At 47.7% G+C, this 21,975-nt stretch overlaps 1 protein-coding gene across 2 annotated transcripts in view; it reads right to left on the bottom strand.

Annotated features, from left to right (window-relative positions):
* The window catches only part of LOC119173602 (uncharacterized), a 412,987-nt gene that overhangs the window by 340,816 nt on the left and 50,196 nt on the right, over positions 1-21,975 (bottom strand). The window contains exons 1-2 of one of the 2 annotated variants that reach the window (XM_075896292.1): positions 6,712-7,093; positions 5,951-6,025 (exon numbers count right to left, since the gene is read on the bottom strand). In XM_075896292.1, coding sequence (XP_075752407.1) covers positions 5,951-6,020 — 70 coding nt within the window. In that variant the 5' untranslated portion in view covers positions 6,021-6,025; positions 6,712-7,093. Of the gene's footprint in view, positions 1-5,950; positions 6,026-6,711; positions 7,094-21,975 lie in introns of those variants that run through there. The other variant, XM_075896291.1, reaches the window with a different exon arrangement.

The following is a 21,975-nucleotide window of genomic DNA, read 5'->3' as shown; positions in this document are numbered from 1 at the left end:
AGTGCCTAGAAAAACGCATTGAGCCCTTTGCGCCGATAGACATGCAGAATCGGTCAGCTATGTCAGTGAGTGGTTTTACAGAATCGCTTTCGTTCCATTGAAAGTCAATGGTTGGGTCTTAGAATGAGCAACATATTGATACGTGTATGGAACTGTCGCCCCGACACAGCTGAATTAATACCCAAATGAAGAAGACGACAACGTGGTTGTTGTGGGTTGGACTCTCGAGCTTATCCCCTTGGCCTGCATGACTGTGCGCTCTCTAAGCCGTTAGGAAGACCAGATCTCGGTGAATAAATCTTCTCCGTAACATTTTTTGGTGGAATATGCGGGGTCTTCACACAACCCGGCTCTGGAACTCTGCCGTGAACGCCAGCTTTGTCCAGCCGCGATGCCTGAAACCGGCACTCAGGCCTCGCCATCCGCGCCAGCTCCATCACCTGTGATTCCCCCCCCCCCATCTTTTCGACCCTGGCACGTTTTCCGGGACGGGCAGCACGGACGTCGAAGAATGGCTCGCATTATTTGAGCGCGTCAGCAAGCACTACCGGTGGGACGAAACGCTTATGCTGGCAAATATTCTATTCTACCTACGGGATACGGCACGCGCCTGGTATGAGACGCATGAAGAAGAACTAATCAGCTGGGACACATGCAAGCAAAAGCTTCACGATTTGTTCGGTCGGTCAGTTGCTCGTCAGATGGCAGTCAGGCAGGAACTCGCGTCGCGTGTTCAATCATCGACGGAGTCGTACGTCACGTACATTCAAGACGTACTGGCACTGTGTCGGAAGACTGACTAAAACATGTCCGAGGCGGACAAGATGAGCAACGTGTTGAAAGGCATTGCTGATGATGCTTTCCACACACTAATGTGCAAGAACTGCACCACTGTCGACTCCATCATATCAGAATGCCGACGATTTGAACAAGTTAAAAGAAGGTGAATAACCCACCACATCACGAGACTGCCAAACACTGCTGCGACTTCATCTTGCGAGGATTCGGCAACGCCCCATTCACTTGCGCCTCCTGCCAATATCGCAAGGATTGTTCGCCAGGAGCTGGAAGCCATGGCACCCCCTTCATATCAGCCCCCTGCGCAAGAAAACTGGGCACCAGTCTCGCTTATTCAAGCCGTCGTACGTCAGGAGTTTGCTAACCTGGGCGTCCAGGTTCCCCAGACCGCCAGGCTGATGCCGCAGCCTATGAGCACTCCCGTCCACAACGCTGACCACCATTCTGCTCTACTTGTCGCTGCGGCAGCTGCGACTCCTCGGTTTCCACAACACTACCAAAATCCATATGAATGGCGCACTCACGATGATCGACCCATCTGCTTTTCTTGCTCTTGAGTTGGGCACATCTCCCGCCATTGCCGAACAGGTGGTATTTCCTGCCAAGCTTTCCTAATGTCGACCGCGGTCAGGACCGTGGACACTATTCGCAACCCGGTTTTCCGGATGGCTATATTTAGAACCTTTCCGCTCACCATTCATCTCCACGCTCCGAACCGTCCTACGCTGACGTCGTCACCCAAAGAAACTGGTCTAGCCGCTCGCCGTCACCTCAGGGTCCGCCGTCACGCTCCCCTAAACGCCGCCGCTCTCCGTCACCGGCTCATTCTGGCCATTCCCCGGGAAACTGAGGAGTGAAGCTCCTGGAGGTGGCGCGGCGTTGACGACTTGGAACGAAAGCCCTCAGCCGGCTACAAATTCTAGACGCAATTTACTCCGACTGTTCGTTGATGGCCACGCCGTTACTGCTCTAATTGTCACTGGTGCCCAAGTATCTGTTATGAGTTCTACACTTCGATCTCGCCTGAAAAAGGTTCTCACACCGGCTATGTTCTCTACTGTTCGAGTTGCCAACGGCAGTCGAACATCGGTGCTTGGTATGTGCACTGCCCGCGTTACTGTTGCTGGCCTCCACACTTCCGTTCTCTTCGCAGTCCTCGATGCTTGCCCACACGACGCCATCCTTAGAATTGACTTCTTAACCGCCCAGTCCGCCCTCATCGATTGTTCTACCGGTATCTTACGGCTTGAATTGCCTTTGTGCACCGATTTCACTCCTCCAAGTCGCACTCAGCTACGATCCCTGGAGTCTCTACGGCTACCACCCCAGGCTGCTATGCACATTCCTCTGTCGCCCTTCCCGTCCGTTCCTGATGGAGACTATCTGGTGGCTCCCCTCAATGATTTCACCTTTACGCACCACATCGCACTACCACATACTATAGTGGTTGTTGCTAACAACACGGTGCTACTTCCAGTTCTGAAGTTCTCTACGTCGACCCAAGTTCTTCCCCAAGGCATCACTTTAGCCGATCTTCCCACCCTTGACGAATGTTCGATTTGTTCTTTTACCCCTGACACTAAGACCATGGCGAAACCTGTCATCACGTCGCAATATAAGGCGTTCCTCGACAAAATGATATACAGCGACCTCTTACCTTCCCAAGTTGCAGCGCTCCGGGGTGTTCTATTTTCTTACCTGGATATCTTTGACGTCGATGACCGTCCCCTGGGCCGCACAAGTGCCGTAACACACCGCATCGACACCGGCGACGCCAGTCCACTCCACAAATGCCCTTATCGCGTGTCACATTCAGAGCGCCAAGTTATACAGACGGAGGTCGAGAAAATGCTGAGTAAAGACGTCGTTGAGCCTTCATCGAGTCCTTGGGCATCCCCTGTGGTCTTAGTTGAAAAGAAGGACAACACCTGGCGCTTTTGCGTCGACTATCACCACCTGAATCAGATCACCAAGGACCTTTATCCTTTACCCCGAATCGATGATGCGCTCGACTGCCTCCACGGCGCCAACTATTTCTCGTCCCTCGACCTTCGATGCGGATACTGGCAAATTTCGGTCGATGACCACGACCCAGAGAAGACAGCATTCATCACACCCGACTGCCTTTACCAATTCAAAGTCATGCCTTTTGGGCTGTGCAATGCCCCGGCTACTTTTGAGCGTATGATGGACTCTCTTCTTCGCGGTTTCAAATGGTCAACCTGCCTTTGCTATCTGGATGATGTATTCATTTTCTCGCCCTCCTTCGAAAACCACCTGTCTCGTCTCTCGGCAATTTTCGACGTTCTTCGTTGCGCTGGTCTCCAACTGAATTCGTCTAAATGCTCATTTGGACGCCGGCTGATTAAACTACTCGGCCACCTTGTTGACGCCACTGGGGTTCAACCCGACCCTGACAAAGTCCGAGAATTCCCGGTTCCGCGTTCCACACAAGGAGTTCGCAGTTTTTTGGGCTCTGCTCATACTTCCGCCACTTTGTCTTCAACTTCGCGGATATTGCTAGGCCCCTCACAGATCTCCTCAAAAAGAATGTGGCCTTTTCTTGGGGAAGGGACCAAAAACTTTCCTTCGCGTCGCTAATTACTGCCCTCACATCACCACATGTGTTGGCTCAATTTGATCCAGCGGCTCCAACAAAGCTTCGCACCGATACAAGCGGCCATGGCATTCGTACTGTACTCGCTGAGATGCAGAATGGCACCAACCGTGTGATAGCCTACGCTAGCCGCCTTTTGCCGCAAGCGGAATAAAGTTGTTCCATCACTGAGCGGGAATGCTTAGCCCTCGTTTGGGCTATTGCGAAATTCCGTCCGTACTTATACGGACGTCCGTTCGCAGTCATCACGGACCATCATGCGTTTTGCTGGCTGTTGACGCTTAAGGACCCGACAGAAAGACTCGGCCGATGGGCACTTCGATTACAGGAGTACACGTTCTCGGTTGTTTACAAATCTGGGAAGCTGCACAGCGATGCTTACTGCTTATCCCGGCACCCCGTTGATCCACCTAGCTCCACTGATTTGGAATCCGATGCCTGCGTTTTAGCCATCACTGAATTTGTGACGCGGCCGACGAACAGCGCCGAGGTCCATCGCTGCTCACCATCAATGACCACCTTCAGTGGCGTTATGCTGACCCTTCTCTTAGCAGATACCTACTTGAAGACAACGTTTTGTACTGCCGCAACTTACACCCCGACGGCGCGGAACTTTTACTCGTCGTACCGCATCACCCGCGAAAGGATGTTCTGCGAGAATTTCACGATGCTCCAACTTCTGGACATCTAGGAGTCTCCAGAACTTACGACCGCATTCGACGACGAGTATGCTGGAAGGGTCTCTACCGCTCTGTTCGCCGTTACGTCGTCGCATCATACGACCTCTGCCAGCGCCGAAAGAAGCCTACGACTACCCCTGCCGGTCTTCTTCAACCTATTGAAGTTCCAGCCGAGCCATTTTATCGAGTGGGGTTGGACGTGCTAGGTCCCTTTCCTACTTCTACAACTGGAAATAAATAGATTGCAGTGGCCACCGACTATGCCACTCGGTATGCAATCACTCGAGCACTGCCAACCAGCTGCGCAACCGACGTTGCCGACTTCCTGCTGTACGACATCATTGTCCAGCATGGCACTCCGTCTCACCTGCTCACAGACCGTGGTCGCTACTTTCTATCTCGTTTGGTTGGTGATCTACTGCGATCTTGTGCTACCCGTCACAACTTCACCACATCTTACCACGCTCACACTAACGGCCTTACGGAGTGCCTAAACCGCACATTGACAGACATGCTTGCCATGTACGTATCTACCGACCACACTGATTGGGACATAGCTCTTCCGTTTGTAACCTTCGCCTATAACTCATCGCGTCATGAAACAGCGGGCTACTGCCCTTTTTATCTACTCTTCGGATGTCATCCCTTACTGCCCTTCGACACACTGCTTTCATCAGACCACCCATCCTCCACTTCGTACGCTCAGGCTGCGATCGCCCGGGCCCTCACAGCACGCGCGGTAGCGCGCGCTCGGTTATCGTCGTCGCTGACAGCACAGAAGTACCTTTATGACCGTCGACAGAGAGATGCCGTTTTTTCTGCAGGATCTCTTGTTCTCCTGTAGCTCCCATCTCGACGTGTTGGCCTCTGCGAGAAACTACTATCGCGATAAGCTGGGCCCTACCGAGTCATTCGTCAGGTCACACCTGTGACCTACGAGATTGCCGCTACCACAAACTCATCAGCTGCTGCGCCCAAATGGAAGTAGTGCACGTTTCTCGTCTCAAGCCCTACAACGCTGACTAGCTCATTTAACAGGCACCGAGACAGTGCCTTACGGGCCGGGGTGATGATACGTGTATGAAACTGTCGCCCCGACACAGATGAATTGGCACCCAAATGAAGACGACGACAACGTGGTTGTTGTGGGTTGTACTCTCGAGCTTCTCCCCTTGGCCTGCATGACTGTGCGCTCTCTAAGCCGTTAGCAAGACCAGCTCTCGGTGAATAAATCTTCCCCGTAACAATATCATCAAAAAGTGGCGTTTGCAAAGGTTCTTGTATGGCATCAGTCTTGAGCGACATCTTACTCGCGCTTAAGGATCGCCACAGTCAAAAAGATTTCGATACGTCTCGTCTTGTGGTTGTCTGTAGGTTTGTCGATGATTTCTATCTATATTGTCATCAGCAAAACAAGACCTGCAGCCAGCAGTTCACGTGAACCACAGCAACAAAAATGTTTCCTTCTTCTTCACAGCCCAAAACTAAAATGAGCCACAGAAGCTCATTCATCTATGGTGGCATTACCCCATCTGCCAAGAAGCATCGTCTCGTCGAAAATTAACATGCAAGCAAAATAAATAGCGTAAGTAGGAAGAACGTAGTCGGTGGTGGAGTCAAGAGTTAAATGATAAATAAGAGAAACATGAACTAATGTAAGCAAAAGACGAAACAAAAAAAAACATGCGAAGTTACCAGTAAAGTGAGTCACTCACTGGCGATTCACAGCACGAAAGTATGGTTTGAGCCATACTTTGTTATTGTTGAAACCTGTTGAAGGAGCGTTTGCTCAGGCGAATAACCACACTAGAACAACCAAGAATGCATATTTATGGATAGTAGAGGCATCACTTACTCGAGCTTCGTCGAAGTCGGGAGAGTGGCGGTGCATCTGGTGAACTCATGGTTATGGGGAACCCGGCCATGGTGGCTGCGCAAGAATTAGTATGTGCAAACATAAGGCCTTCGCCTGCTCAAAGTTTTGAGAATCAGCATCAACAAAACAATAACTGAAAAATATATGAAAACACACAAAAATTGCGAACTTTGCTCGCTTTTCAGTCATCTTATACTTGTTTATCGCCATACTGTAGCAATACATGGCAGACGTTTGCAGTTTCTTCTTTTACTGAACACAGAACTTCCATTTGTACTGACATAAAACTTGCTTGACTCCAATATGAGCACCACTGTTATACACAATACGGGCTTGCGTACTGATCAATCAATTTCAACAAGCGCGTATTCATAGTCATACTACAAGATATCGTTCAGTCTGATTGAATATGACATGAAAAAACATTTAGGAGGTATGATGTCGGATTTAGTACGTTCGAGAGCCGAAAATTACACGAAAGAACTAACGTCTGTTTATGCAACATTCATTGCAAACGTACAGTGCGTGTGCAAGAGAATGCACAAGGCTGGCCGACGCTATGAGTGGATATACTACGCCGAAATGAGGGCCAGTCATGAAACCCGATGTTAATGAGGAAGAATGTGCGAATACTCAAATTTTCAAAGACGAAGCACATAGGAGCTTCGCAAATATCTCGATTCACGAAACGAATTCGCCCTATTTGATCTTTCGAATTGTCCAAATCCTTCAATACGCACCTGACTGGAACGTGACCCTTTACTACCTGCTATCGAAAAAAAGGAAAAAATGCACCCCCCCTCCCTAAGGTAATCGTGAGGAAATGCGAATGTATGTCTTGTGCGGAGAGAGAGCACGGTTGCCATCAGACCTTCGTCTCCACCGACTTCTATGTCACCGCCTTGAGAGGCGCCCAGCTAGCGAACGGTCGAGAATCAGGAGCGAGTTGATGGGAGAGTGGGACGCCGGCGTTCTCGACTCTGCGTTGGCGTGGTGTCTTGAGCACACAGTTCCGAATGTTCTTGAGAAGCACACAGGCAGCCAACGGTCGAGAGTGGTGGTGGTGGTGGTGGTAGTGGTTAGAAGAGGAAAAATACACCTAATTTCTGCAGCCTGGTCGGGAGCACGGCACAGTGCCTATCGAGAGTGAGGCACAAGCGGACGGAAGAGTGGGGTGCCGGGAGGAGAGAGAGTGAACCACGAGAAAAGGAGCGGCGAAGCATTGCATCTACTCTTACCTACACTCTCTCGCAAGACATGCTCCAGACGCTAGGGGCGAGGAGTTGCACGTGCGCTCACAGTGGTTGCTAGAGGAGAGGGAGTGAGAACGGAAAGATAACACCTGCCGGCGCGCAACCAGCGCAACAGACGCCGCCGCCAGATGCCTGACATGGCCTAAGAGATGCATTCACATAAAAAAATAAGGGCCTATCCCCTCTCATAAAAATGAGGCGAGGGGTCCCTTTTCTTCACTTCTTTTTGTCATCTCTGTGTATACAATACATTACCTTCGCACCTCCTTCTTGAGGTGAGAGTGATGAGGAGAGATCCTCATCACTCCCACTTTCTTTTTTCTTCTCTTGCTATAGGCGTATTTTATAATTGTAAACAGCGGCAGACCTCATGTTGGAGTTCTTGTAGTGACGTCACGGCGCATAGGCTACCCTCAACCATAAGCTAGCCGCCGCCTTGTCTGATCAGGTGAGAACTGGTACAGCAGCTGCAAAGCTGATTCCGAGCACAGCGCGTTTGTAGCTTCCCACGGCGTCGCTACATGCATAACAGTATGTCGACGGCACCTACTGCTGTTAACAAACATAGAATAGGTCTGCATCGTACCTTGACAAGCACTTCCACATCCTGCACAATGCCGGCGTGTGCGCTCAGTATAAAATGTATTTCGTTCTTACTTTCGCCATTAGGGCTCCTCCATGTCGAGCCCCGCCGCGGTGGTCTAGTGGCTAAGGTACTCGGCTGCTGAGCCGATGGTCGTGGGATCGAATTCCGGCTGCGGCGGCTGCATTTCCGATGGAGGCGGAAATGTTGTAGGCCCGTGCGCTCAGATTTGGGTGCACGTTAAAGAACCCCAGGTGGTCGAAATTTTCGGAGCCCTCCACTACAGCGTCTATCATAAACATATGGTGGTTTTGGGACGTTAAACCCCACGCATCAATCAATCCTCCATGTCCACTTACGGTTTCCCCGCTTTCGATAGAAGCTTTTGAAGATCTGTAAATTATTGTATTCTGCGAATTCTACTAATAGCTCTCCTTTGGTATTTCTAGTACCTTTGCCGTTATCTCCTAGTGCCTGGTCTCCAGCGTGCTTCTTCTCTACCTTGGCATAGAAGTCTCCCATCGCTATAGTACACCGTATTTTTACCTGACTCATTGCCGATTCCACGCCTTCACAGAAGCTTTGAACTGACGCGTCATTTATTCCACGTCTTCATAGAAGCTTTGAAGGCCTGTACTACCTTCACATTGTATCTCTTATTTAATTTAATTACGATACCTAGCATTTTTTCTGTATTCCTATAGTATTCCTCTACGCTGACAGCTATGTTTCTGTGGATAAGGAATCGCACTTTCATTTCTCTTCCGTCAGCCAAGCCACCATAGTACAGTACTTGCCCATTCTGTAGCACTGTACAGGCCTCGTCTGTCCTCCTAACCTCACTGAGCCCTATTACATTCTACCACCCTATAGATTTTCGAATATAACAGCTAGGCTTGTCCTACTAGATAAAATTCTAGGGTTTATTGTTGCCAAGTTCAGGTTACATTGACAATATGTCCAGACACAGAGATTATTAGCACCCTCTGCTAGGTTGCAGATCTGACCGCCACTGTAGACAATTGCTTCGCAGCCACTGGGGATTGAGGGCTGTGAGTTATTTGACTTGTACAAGTGGGAGGTAGTGGCTGTATACTGCACCATGGTGGCCGATCCTTCTCTGGTGAGGGATTGCGTTACCAACGGGGGTCAGCGGTGAGGCCGCACCGAAGGCCTCCTAAGGCTATTCCACCACCACGCGGATTTCTGTACTGGGTGGCACTGGGATTCGAACAATGGCCTTCTTGTATGTGAGGCTGATGCTATAACCACTATACCATCGCTGCATTAGGTAAAATACATTGTCCTAAAAATGAAATAATTTTTTGCTCAATAATTTCGTCTTGTTTGAATTGGTTTTTATTCTGCATAGGCAGCTTAGGCCATCATGCACCCAACGCATGGTATGATTCTCTCAAAATGTTGGAATGCCTCGCCGAGTCCTTGCCTAGGCAAGGGCCTCGAAGATACCAATCAGGTCTAAAAAACCTTGATCGTCTTCTCAAAAATGGGAAGCCCTGCGAGGTGTTCCTGCGTGTTCAGACGATGCAATGTATAAATTTGAGTTTGTGTAAAAACGTGCTTCTTTTACGAAGCTAAAAAAATTATGAGTTTTCAACAAGCGCGTCATCACTTGAAAACAGTGTAGTATGAATAGGTATGCGTTCTTTGTAAGATGCGATAAAATGTTTTTCCGTAATTCCTCTAATTTGGTGCATGACAGTAAAATATGATTTACTGATAGGTCGCCTCTGGATTTCGGACACAGAGGTTTGTGCTCTTTTGCTACTAAGTAATTGTATGTGAGGTGTGTGTGTGTGTGTCCAATGCGTAAACGACATAAAACTACTTCTATGAACCGTTCTTGTAGTGAGCAGGACTTTCATTCTTCTAAGGCTAGCTTGCCGTGTATTTCTGACTTTGTAGCTTACTGATTTTACGACATCTTTGCAGGGCATGCTGACGTTCTTTATTTCTTTACGTCATGCTTTTGCTCCACATTCATCTGCCTTCTCGTTTCCACAAATTTCGACGTGGCGTGGTACCCAGCAAATCTTTATGTTGCGTCCTTGTTCTAAAACTGTTACTATATTTTGTAGGATGCCGCCTATCATTGGTACACACGCATTTCTCGGACGAAGAAATCTTAGCACACTTGGAGTTTGAGTATATCACACTGTTCTCAATCTTTTCATTTTTGATTTTTCACCGCTATTGAGACAGCGTAGCATTATGCGGTAAATACGGATGCACATTGTGGCAGCCGAACTGTATGTTCCCAATGATTGCGTATTATCGCACTTCCAACATATCGTGTCGATTTGGAACCATCGGTTTAAAATGCAGTGTGTATCACATATTTTGCCTGAAGTGCTAAGAATTCTTCTAGTATACGCTCGCGCGGTGTTCGCTTTTTTTGAAATTGAGTCAGCAAGAAGTCACACAAAGAAGGGAGGCAGTATACCAAGGCGGGAGTGCATTGGGTCTCTGAGCAATAATCGGCAACATGTCCTTTGTATTTAATCTTACCACGTCTCTTCGAATCTGAGAAGAACCGGCGTAATTGCTTGAGTTTTGTTAATAAATAGTGTTCTGAATGAAGATTGAGTTACTACAGGGTGACAAAGGTGGTTGGGCATTGATCGAATCTAGAGCATATGAGCTTGTGAGCATGATTATTCAGCCTGTCAATGGTGGTTCATTTGCTTCTACATACAAACTTTTTATAGGTGACGTCCCAAATGCACCAGTTGCGAGGCGCCGACCTTAAATGTGTACCGTATCCAGCTGTTTCAGATACAATTTTCTCGCTCATCCGTATACTATGCTACCATAATCTAGGCAGGATCGTTCAACAGTGCGGTAAGTTTGTAGTAGGCCTGTTTATCTGAACCGCAGCGTTTCTGTGACAGGAGCTTCATTATGTTGAATGATTGCGATGCTTTTTCGTTAAAGCTTTTATGTGTGGAAGGAATGCAAGCTTCTTATCAAATATAGTACTCAAGAACTTGTGTTCTTTCTTTACTGATAATTCGGTTTGATTTAGGTGTAAGGTAGAGTCTGTCTGTATGCCTAGTTTGAGTAAGAGGAGAAAGGCCACGGGTTTTTGTGCAGAAAAGCGGAAACAATTTCTGTCTGCCCACATTGTTAGTTTGTTAATCGCTAACTGCACTTGTCTTTCACATGCTGATGTGTCGCAGGATGTGCTAGCTTTTTGGAGGTCGTCGACGTAGAGTGAGTGCATGATGGACTTGAGTATTTCCAAGCTGATAGAGTTCATTTTTATGACAAATAGTGTTGTGCTTAGAATGCAACCTTGTGGCACTTCATTTTCCTGAGTGAAACTTTTCGATAGTGTTGAACCTCAACGTACCTAGAATGAACGGTTAGATAGGAAGTATTTAAGGCAGTTCAACGTCCTTCCGCGGATTCCTAGCGCAACAAGGTCTTGGAGAATTCCGAACCTCCAGGTAGTGTCGTATGCCTCTCTCTAAGTAAAAAAAGATGGCCAGACAATTTTGCTCGTGTACGAATGCTTCACTTACGGTGTGTTTAGGTCGTACAAGGTGGTCAGTTGTGCAGAATGATTTTTTAAAAGCGCACTGATGTATATTGAGGAGTTTGCGTGTTTCTAAGACAAATGACAGCCTAATACTAACAACTTTTTCGAAGTACTTTGCAAGACAGGTGGTGAGAGCTATCTGTCTGTAGCTACTAGCATCGGTTGGAGGCTTTCTCGGTGGCAAAAATGAGATTATGATGACATTCTTCCAGGCTTGAGGCAATTTTTCGAATATCCAATCTCTGTTGAACAATGTCAAAAGTATTCCTACGGCGCATTCGAAGAGATGGGCTAACATTTCGTAGTGTATCTCGTCAGGTACCGGTGCAGTTTGGTTATCTGTAGTTGATACTGTGCATATTTCTTGATAATTAACTAAGTTGTTGTATGATACGTTTGTGTTTCCTCTTGTTAGAAAACTTCGTTTCTCGGCTGCATGCTTGTGTTTCAGAAATGATTGTGTACAATGTGACGAGCTTAAAACAGCCCAGAATAATTCACCTAATATATTCGCCTGTTCTTCAATGTCTGTCTGTAAGCCAGGAGGTGTCAGCAATGGTACAATGAATAAAGAAAACTTGCCATCTATCTACCGGACCCGTTCCCACATTTGTTTTGTCATGGTGGTGCTGTTTATGGAAGAGATGTACTTTTGCCACGATGCTTTTCATCGTAGCGACGGATATTTCTGGCCTTCGCTCTAGCTTTTTCAAAACTTACAAAGGTTTCCGGTTTTGCGTACGGGCGAAATGTCCGGCAGGTCTTATTTTGTTTCGTTTTAGCTTCTCTGCTTTCGTATGTGTACCATGTTTTACAATTTCCTTTCGCAAGTCTAGATGTCTGAGAGATAGATAGCCAGGCAGCAGTCACGATGTTAGTTGTAATACATTCGTTTAGTTTATCTAAGTTGAGTCATTCTGTCGCTGGTTTTTCCAGGCAAGCTTTTTCTTGGAAGAGGGCCGAGTCGGCTGAATGTAGCTTTCAACGTCGTGGTTTTTGTTGAATGACTTGAGGGGATGTTGTCTGGTTGATTAGTATGGGCAGATGATTGCTTCCATTGGTGAAACTGAGGACATCTCACCTAAAATCTTTAAACACAGAATGTGAACAAAACGATAATTCTATGCAGCTCATTTTTCTTGAGCTAGGAGAGCACTAGGTTGGTTTTCGTGTTTTAAGTAGGCATATGTTAATGCTCAATGAATTCTTCAATGATTTGGCCTCTAGTGTTAGTATTTCTACTACCCCGAAAATCGGAGTGTGCATTATTATCTCCAACCACCAAGAATGGCTCTGGCAGTTGTTATGTAAGTTGTTATAAATCAGAGAAGGATATTTTAAGATGTGGCTTCAAGTATGCGCTGCACAATGTAACCCTTTTAAAAGATGTGTATGGTGGCCGCCACGGCTTCTGTTCTGGTTTTAAATTTGTGTTCTCAAGCTGGTACTCCGCTCTTGACTATGATAGCAACATCACCTTAGAGCCTACTTGCCTGTCCTCTGTCGCGCCGGAATACACTATAGTTTTTAAAGAAGTTTTATGTTTAGGACTTAAATTTGTTTCTTGTACACACAAGACTACCGGCGAACATGTGACTGGTATGTCCTTTATGGGGTGTAAGTTATGTAGGAGGCCTCTGTAGTTCCAGTGTATGAAAGCCATGTTGTATGTTACGGGTAGTGTTTGTCTTTTTTCCGATCCAAGGAGTCCCGCCGTCACTCTAACGTCGATGGTGGAGGACTGCCCTAATTTGTGTCCATCGCATCACTTTACGCGATGGACGTTTGTCCTGATTGTACGGATTTCTTCTCGTTTGGCCTCGCCACGTGAAGAGAGGCCTTGAGGCTCGCTGACCCTGGGGTCCGCACAGCCTGAGTTTGAGGTTGGGGTGCAGTGGGAGCTACGTCCACTTTGGGCGCTGGGTGCCCTGCCCCGGTGTCACTAGGTGTCTCCTGGGCAGGCGCTGAAGGCCGCTGTGTTGCCCCACCCTGTTGCAGCACAACGGAGTAGCTTCTGCTTTCCATCAACAAAAGATGCTTCCGCGCTTCTCTGAAGCTGATGTTTTCCCTAACTTTGAGAGCAACAATACATTTTTCTTGTTTCCATACTGGGCAAGCATGCGAGCACGCAGAATGACCACCCTCGCAGTTCACACAGTGGTGTGGTTAGACTTCGCGAAGTTTCGTAAGTGTGTTCGTGAGAGGCACATTTGGCACATGTGTTTTGGCCTCTGCAGCTCTGTGAGCTGTGGCCGTATTGTTGGCGTTTAAAGCAGCGCCGCGGGTTTGGTATGTATGGGCGTAGTTTGAGTTTGGTGTATCCTACCTTCACAGTTTATGGTAGTATGCTTATTGCGAAAGTGAGAACGAAGTGCTGTGTTTGTATTTACTTTTTTTCTCGTTTGATTTTTATTCTATACACATTTGTGATGTCTTGGTCGTTCATTCCATTCAGGAGTTCTTCATCACTTTCATATTTGACGTAATCGTCAGAAATCACGCCTCGCACGGTGTTTAGTGAATGGTGAGGTGTAATGAACACTGGAATGTCTTCGAAGGCAGTAATTTTTAAAGGTTCTCGTACTGGTGCTTGTACCGTACTTCCAAAAGAAGGTCACCATTGGCTAGTTTCTTGATTTTACGTCCTTGCCCTAAGGTGTCGGTTAGGGTTCTGGATACTTTGAAGGGGGAAACATCTCGTGCTGTTCTTTCAGCGTGCTCGCTGTGAATCACATGGAATCTTGGGAATGTGCATTTGTTGTTAGTGAAAATTTTTTATGTTACATCGGTGCGCGTCCTTTTTGGTGTATGCGATCAGGTTAAAAGACTGAAGAGCCCATCTAGTTTGTGTGTACTTCAGCTGCAGTAGCAGCCACCCAGCATGGAGCCCAACGAGTGAACGGGACAGGGTCTCACGTGCAAGACCTGCGCACGCCAGCTGTATACCATGACTATACCCGAATATGGCTTACCTCAGAGTGGTTAGCCATACAAGGTTAACCCTTGCCGCCAGAGAACAAGCAAGTAAATAGTAGAGAGTGGTAGACAGGACAGACAAAAAGTGTCTGGGGGGAAAGATGAAGATGTAGGAGAGAGATAAGAAAGGCGACTGCCGATTCCCCCTGGGCGGTTCAGCCCAGGGGTGCCATCTACGTAAATCTGGGGCCAAAAGATGTGTTGCCTTTGCCGGAGGGCTTTAAAGGTCCAAGCACTCTGCGTCAGCTCAACACTCAGGATCACCTTTTCCCCAGTCACGGCTCAGCCACGCACGGCTAGGCGCAGGAGAGGTCGAAGCCACTCGTTAGCTTGGGTCCGTGGTGTCGCTACACACCAAACGCCTGCTTGCGCAGACGGCTCTGTGGGGGTTCAATAATTGTTTTAGCAACGCCTCTTCAATAATAATCATTAATGACTCAATCGAACGTAGTTTATCGTGATATTTGCAGTTGTCATGACTGATGCAGCGATATTACACAGCGCGCGTCATTTTGCAGTTTGAAGAACCTCTCACAATGTTTCATTCAAGGCGTTCGTGCATCCACCATGCGACAAGAGCTTACGCAACGAGCACTACCACATGGCACATAATTCTGAGCTGGCGGAATTGAATTCCGTTAAGATAACGCAGCTGCGCGATTAGACACACATCAAATTAATCCTCCCAGACACAATGGAGGACCACAATAAACTTTAAAGTGTATATACCATCGCATATTCTCTAGCCAAACGACAGCTAACGAAAGATCACGGTGTCTTATCGACGGCACAGTAGCGTACAAGGCAGGCAACATTGTTGAATGCGCGCACTCGATGCCGCCAATGCAGATAGCATCAATATCGCGGGTCTGGTGCTGCAAACACTGAACTTACGAACCGGCCACACAACGTGCCCGTGGTGATCGAGTGCTGCGCAACAGTTAAGTACTGCTCCGTGCCTCGTTGTGCATCGTCCGCCCGTGAAATAGACGTGAGCGGTCAGAAAATCCCGAAGGGCACGCCTACCCTTTTTATTGGGAAATTTTTTTTCAATGCAATGACAATGACAGTGAGCACAAAGATATGTGTAAAATCGCCAATTTTTGTCATTTAGACATTCTCAAACGACACCTGAGATTAATACTGCGAAGCATTTATTTAACTTCCTGCTTCAGGAGTCAATCGATCGTTCATGGCATCAGCTAGAATTGCAAAACAGGATGAAATTACCATATTTGAGATAACCGTGCTTGAATTGCACTTTTGAGTGTTGGCAGGGCGCAAGCCCGTGTCGTATCAAAGTAAGACAAGCCTTGAGGGGTATGAGGTGCTCGTGTTACTCGGGTAAGGGGCCAGTACCCCCGGGTCGATGCACATGCCCGCAGTTTGACTTAGTAATGGTTGTTCAATCAGGGTGACATCCCGAAGTGGTTGCTAATACCGCAAAGAACCATCACTCGAGTATCAAAATAGACGAAAAAACTATCGCTGAATGGAGGAAGCGTCAAAGCAGCGAAGAGAAAACTTGGGATAGGCAAAAACCATATGTATACACTAAGGGACAAGGAAGGCATAGTGACTATCAATATGGATAGAATAGTGAAATTAGCGGTGGAGTTTTACAGAGGTCTGTACAGTAGCCAGCACAACCGCAACCTCACTATAACAACCAGCAGTAACCCAGATGACACCCAACCAGGAATGATAGAAGAAGTCAGAATAGCCTTAGAGAGCATAAAAAGAGGCAAAGCTGCTGGTGAGGATCAAGTAACATTGGATCGGCTGAAAGATGGAGGACAGATTGTGTTAGAAAAACTAGCGACCTTGTTTACGAGGCGTCTCCTGACGGGAAGAGCACCGGAATTTTCGAAGAATGCTAACATCCTCCTAATACATAAGAAAGAAGATGACAAGGACTTGAAGTAATACAGGCCGATCAGCTAGCTCTAAGTAGTATAGAAGCTATTCACAAAAGTAATTGCTAACAGAAATTACACATTAGAGTTCAATCAACCAAAAAAACAAGCAGGATTTTGAACAAGCTACTCAACAATCCACCACATTCATACTATCAATCAGGGAATAGAGAAATGCTCAAAATACAGCCAATCACTATCCATAGCGAAAAATTACGAGAAGGCGTTCGATTCAGTATAAATATCAGCAGTCATGCACACACTGCGAAATGAGGGCGTCGACGAAGCATATATAAACATGCTGGAAGAAATCTACCGGGGATCAACTGCTTCTATATTGCTTCATAAAAAAAGCAACAGAATACCACTCAAGAATGTGAGGCAGGGGATACAATCTCCCCAATGCTATTTATCGCGTGCTTACAGGAGGTTTTTAGAGGCCTAGAATGGAAGCAGCTAGGTATAAAAGTTAATGGAGAGTGTCTTAGTAACCTGCGCTTTGCCGATGACACTGCATTGCTTAGTGACCCAGGGGACGAATTGCAACTCATGATAACGGATTTAGACAAGCAGAGCAGAAAAGTAGGTATTCAAATTAAACTGCAGAAAACGAAAGTAACGTACAGCAACCTCGAAAAAGAGCAGCACTTCGGGATAGGTAATAGTGCACTTGAAGTTGTAAATAACTACGCCTAGTTATGACAGCTAATACCTGCGGAGCCGAACCACGGGACTGGAGTAACTAGAAGAATAATAATGGGGTGGAGCACAATTGGCAAGCACTCTCAATTCATGACAGGTAGAATGCCACTATCCTTCAAGAGGAAAGTATACAACAGCTGCATCTTGCCGGTACTTAGCCACGGAGCAGAAACTTGGAGTGTAAGTTCTGGCGTCGTGGGCAGGGGGACGAGTGTGCCTTTTCCCTCCAAAAGCATGGCTTCTAAGAAACCAGCGCCCGAGAGTCGAGGGTCAGCGCATGGCTATGCTCGTAGAAGGACAAAAAAAAGAACGCGCTGACAGACAACTCCACCACTCCCCTAAATCGTTCGGAGTAGAAAGCCGTGGTCCGTTCATCATAGTTTTATTGAGCAACGCGGCTGCCTCCGACCAGCGGGGTGGAAACAAGTGGCGTCAAAGCATCCCGTATGTTGACGCCAATACATCTCGGATGAAGCGTCCGCGGAGCGCCTGTCGGGCCAGACAGTATGCCACGTCAAAGTATGGGCCCTCTGGCTAACCTGCCGCACTGGGTAACTTGATCCGGGGAACTGAGCGACGCCACCATCGAGTGTCTAAAGGTTTTTTTAATGGGCTTTTCGGAATGTTGGTGTTGGCAGTTCTTTTTTCGTCTCTCTCTCTCTCTCTGACAAGTGGCAAAGCGCTGCAGGGTGAGAGAGACGTGGAGAGAGGAGAGACCACCGGCATACAAACTTACCATAGATCCAATAAGTGGGCGGAATATTTTTGATTGGCTGTGAGAAAGACGGAAGGGGAAACCTAGGGGCTAAAACCTGGCTCCTGACTCCTGACTGATGTTCTGGTCGCAGCAGAGTGCTATGCACTATCGGCAGTGTTATGCACTATGCTGCTGCTGATGATAATTCTATATACCACGAACAGGCCCGAAAATGTTATGTGACAACCTTTAGTGAATATGCACCAAATAGCGAAGTAGGTTTCGCTTATGAATTTATGGTAAGCAGTGCGTGAAACGCGCAGTTCTTTTGATCGGTAAACTACGTATATATGTACTTACAACAACCAAATAAAGCTGTAGTCTCAGATGTCCTGTCCCGCCGCAGTGGTCTAGTGCCTAAGGTACTCGGCTGCTGACCCACATGTCGCGGGATCAAATCCCAGCTGCGGCGGCTTTGTTTTCGATGAAGGCGAAAGTGCTGTAGACCCGTGGGCTGAAATTTGGCTGCGCGTTGAAGAACCCAAGGTGGTAGAAATTTCCGGAGCCCTCCACTACGGTGTATCTCATAATCATATGGTACTTTCAGGAAGTTAAACCTCACCTATCAATCAATCGCAGGTGTTCTGCACAGCTCATATACGCTAACGAGGTGCGCTTACCCGAGGCGATTCGCAGGCTACGTTGTCGACTCCCTGTCTAGGGGTCTTCACGGCCGATTTTGGGACGGCACCTCTCCTGTTGTAGGTCACCTACGTCTGTAGTCAGCGTGAAATGAATGGCTGAAGTACACGCACATTACACGAAATACAGACGCGCACATAGAAACTTCAGCTTCACCATAGAGTTTTCCAAATAGACACCAAAGGAAACTCTCGCGCTAGTGTCTATCCGAGGTCCAATGCACGGTGCTTCAGCGAGCATGGGAATGATGAGTAGTACACGGATTTTTCTAATCTTTGTAATTCTGGCTTTGTGAGTGTTCGTGCGGCCTGTACCTGTTTTCTCAGGAAACGAAAATCGGGAAATGAGCAGTGGTTGCTTTTCACCACCGTATTCTTGTAAGCCTAATGTTTAAAATCGGGTCATAAAGTTAAAGATAGTTCGTTCTTTTCTTCGAAACAAAACCAAAACCAGCAATAAACGACACCGCAAGTGCGATTCGCCGCCCACCAGTACGAAGGCTAAGCAAATCCATGTCCTACCCATCATTCCCATGGTTGCTGAACGATCGCATCGCCAGAGTCCCTTCTAGTTAACTTTAGAAACCTCTGAGACCTTCACCTTACTGCACGAGGGCAATTGTCTACAGCCATTACTGATCACACTAAGGCGATATACTTGGTTCAACCGAGCAACGCTGAAAATAGACGCCACGTTGCTCCTTGACGCTGTGAAAACGACGGAACGCTTTGGTTCCATTGGAACATTGCAAATTCAAAAACGTCAGCATCGACTGACAGACGGCTAGGGCGATTATTAGAGTGAGTGGATGGAAAAGTTGCCTCTTGACAAAATAAACACCACAGGAAAACTGAAAGGGTGCCTGGTGGCCTCAGCGTAGCAGCACGCCTCCTTCCATCGTGAACGGCACTGTGCTGAATTTTTCGTTGGCTCATCGTGACTGCTACGTCATAGTAAAGAGTAGCCTCTATTGAACGCGCATAAGACAAATTGAGAGCGGTATACTATGCTTTCTATATTTAGCTTGCCACCAATTATAATCCTCATTACTTCACAGCCCTTTCTGACTAGTTGTGATGACGTAGAGTACCAAACACACGCAAAAAAATGCAACTTGCGTGTCGCCTTTTTGATTGTCTGCTCGCACCGTGCGGTCATGTGGTCACTTATCCAGCGTACTTGTGAAGCGAGCTAGCAGAGTCTTGAATCGTGTACTTGCACGGAAATACAAGATATACGATTGCCAGAGGTAAAGATATCGCTTGATTTAGAAGTTGTCGTCATGGCTCCAATATTTTGCTCTTTGAATCTGACACCAGTGAAACGGTAAACGATAGGGGAAAGTTCCACTGATTACCGTCTCATCTGGTGCTTACAGAAGCATGGGTTGATTCCATGCGTGGCGGCCAGAGCGATGACTCGACCCCATGCCAAGCGGAGTTTACTCTGTCCGCTGCACTTCCACCTAGACGCGTACACGCGCAACGTGCAGTTGCTCACCGATTGACTTGATTGATATGTGGGGTTTAACGTTCCAAAACCACCATATGATTATGACAGACGCCGATGTAGAGGACTCCGGAAATTCGACCACCTGGGGCTCTTTAACATGCACCTAAATCTGAGCGAACGGGCCTTTTCCGCTTCCATCGGAAATGCAGCCGCCACAGCCGGAATATGGTCCCGCGACCTGCGGGTCAGCAGCCAAGTACCTTAGCCACTAGACCAACACGGCGGGGCCAGTTGCTTACCGACTGCGGATCGCCGACGAAGTACGTTGTGGCCCCCTGCCGCGACAGATCCCACACGTGCGGCATGCCACAGATGATGACGATGTTGATGATGATGATAGATTTTATTGGCGCAAGGGCAACTCAGGCCAAAGAGTGCCTTACACAGAGTTTTTGGTTGTTTTGATTGTAAAAAGTCTATTCAGGGTGGCTAGATTAGGATTGATATGTGAGGTTTACCGTCCCAAAAGTGCCATATGATTATGAGAGACGCCGTAGGGGAGTGCTCCAGAATACTCTACCACCTGAGGTTCACTAAAATTATCAGCGGCAAGAATGAAAAAGTGGTGCTTAGGGCTTAACCTAAGTATAATAATTATGTGTGATGGGTTTAAAACGGGCTAAGTTTGTGGGTTATCCATAGTCACGCAGTGTCGGCAATGGTCCTTGTCAGGACAAGGAGTGCGTGCGGTATGACATTTCATATAGAAGACTCAGTGGTTCCGTCAGGATTGAGAGAAGGCTGTGATTAGTCAAAATAGGTTATAGATTGTAGGAAGCCTACACGAGCTAACAACTTGAAAATCACTTTTGGGGAAAATTTGGGATCGTCACCAAGGAAAAATTGTGGGTGAGGCGGAATGTGGCATTGCATAGCTTAAAAAATGCCACAGTCTTTATGGTTCGAGGTACAGACAGATAATAAATAACATGAACAACAGACAGCGCACCACCACAGTTTGCACATTGTGGTGCTGGAGAGTAGCTTAAAATGTGTGATTGTGTTGCGTGGGTATGACTGTTCCCGAGTCTGCACAGTGCCACCTCTGGGTACTTGTTACGTATCGTAGGGGTCCATCCTATGTACGGCTGACGCAGAAGCCTAGCTAATGTTCCAGCCGCACGCAGTCGAACCGTGCACGATTGACGTTCTCTATTCGTAGCTAGAGTCATCGCAGCTACATGGGTTCGGGTGAATAAGGCAACAGGCTACGTTCACAAACAACACCTTATTTATATTCTTTAGCAATAGTGTTAGCAATAGCAACAAATAACAAAGGTGTGAACGCTTACACGTCGGTCCTTGACGTCCTTGGCTCGCACGGGGTTCCGGGTTCAAGCTTCTTTTTTTGCCGGAGCCAGAGAGAGCATCCGGTCGTCGGCACGCTGATTTTCTTCACCGTCCCGCTTTCCCTTCTCTGACAACAATATGTTTCTCGCTGAGAGAGGGGAAAACCGTTTCGCGCACTGGGAAGGGAGAGTAGCCAGTGATGGCTGTGGGGGTGTTCCATCCTTTGGCAAGAAGCTTTAGTGACTCGTGTCTTGAAGGGACAGTGATGTCCTCTCAACTTGGCTTTCGTGCTACCATGAAAGGGAAAGGGTGGCTGGGCGCACGAGCTCCCCCACATCCTCCCTTCCCCTTAAGAAGGCTCCCAAATGACAGAGACTGAAACATGATAATATTTTGATATTCATGATCGAAGAAGGCTAGAACGAAGGATCCAAATCCGCGCCCTCCTGCGGTTGGCCCTCTGCCGTGGGTGCCGCCGGTGTCCCCATTTCTCACCGCTGCATCCAAAGTAGCCACCACTACTGCTGCCCTGCCCATGGCCAGTCATCACTACCGCTGTCACCGCCTTCACCATTACTGCCACTGCTGTCGCTTTCGTCACCGTTATTGCCGCCTCGATCCGGTTACGGTAGTACTCTCTGGTCCGGACCACGCCCCATTGACCCCCACCAATCAGGTCGTTGGTGGTGACTGAGAGTTGCCAGTTTGTGACAGGTCTTGTTCAGCACTGGTCCCTGGCTGCACTCTGCAGCATGGTATGGGCGGCTGCATTGGGTCACCGCGCCGCTGATTTGGCGGGCTCGGGAGTCTC

This window comes from Rhipicephalus microplus, chromosome 5 (assembly GCF_043290135.1).
Source record: "Rhipicephalus microplus isolate Deutch F79 chromosome 5, USDA_Rmic, whole genome shotgun sequence".
Classification (NCBI taxonomy): Eukaryota; Metazoa; Arthropoda; class Arachnida; order Ixodida; family Ixodidae; genus Rhipicephalus; species Rhipicephalus microplus.
The sequence above is the reverse complement of the archived record's forward strand: the minus strand, read 5'-3'. Positions and strand labels throughout refer to the sequence as shown.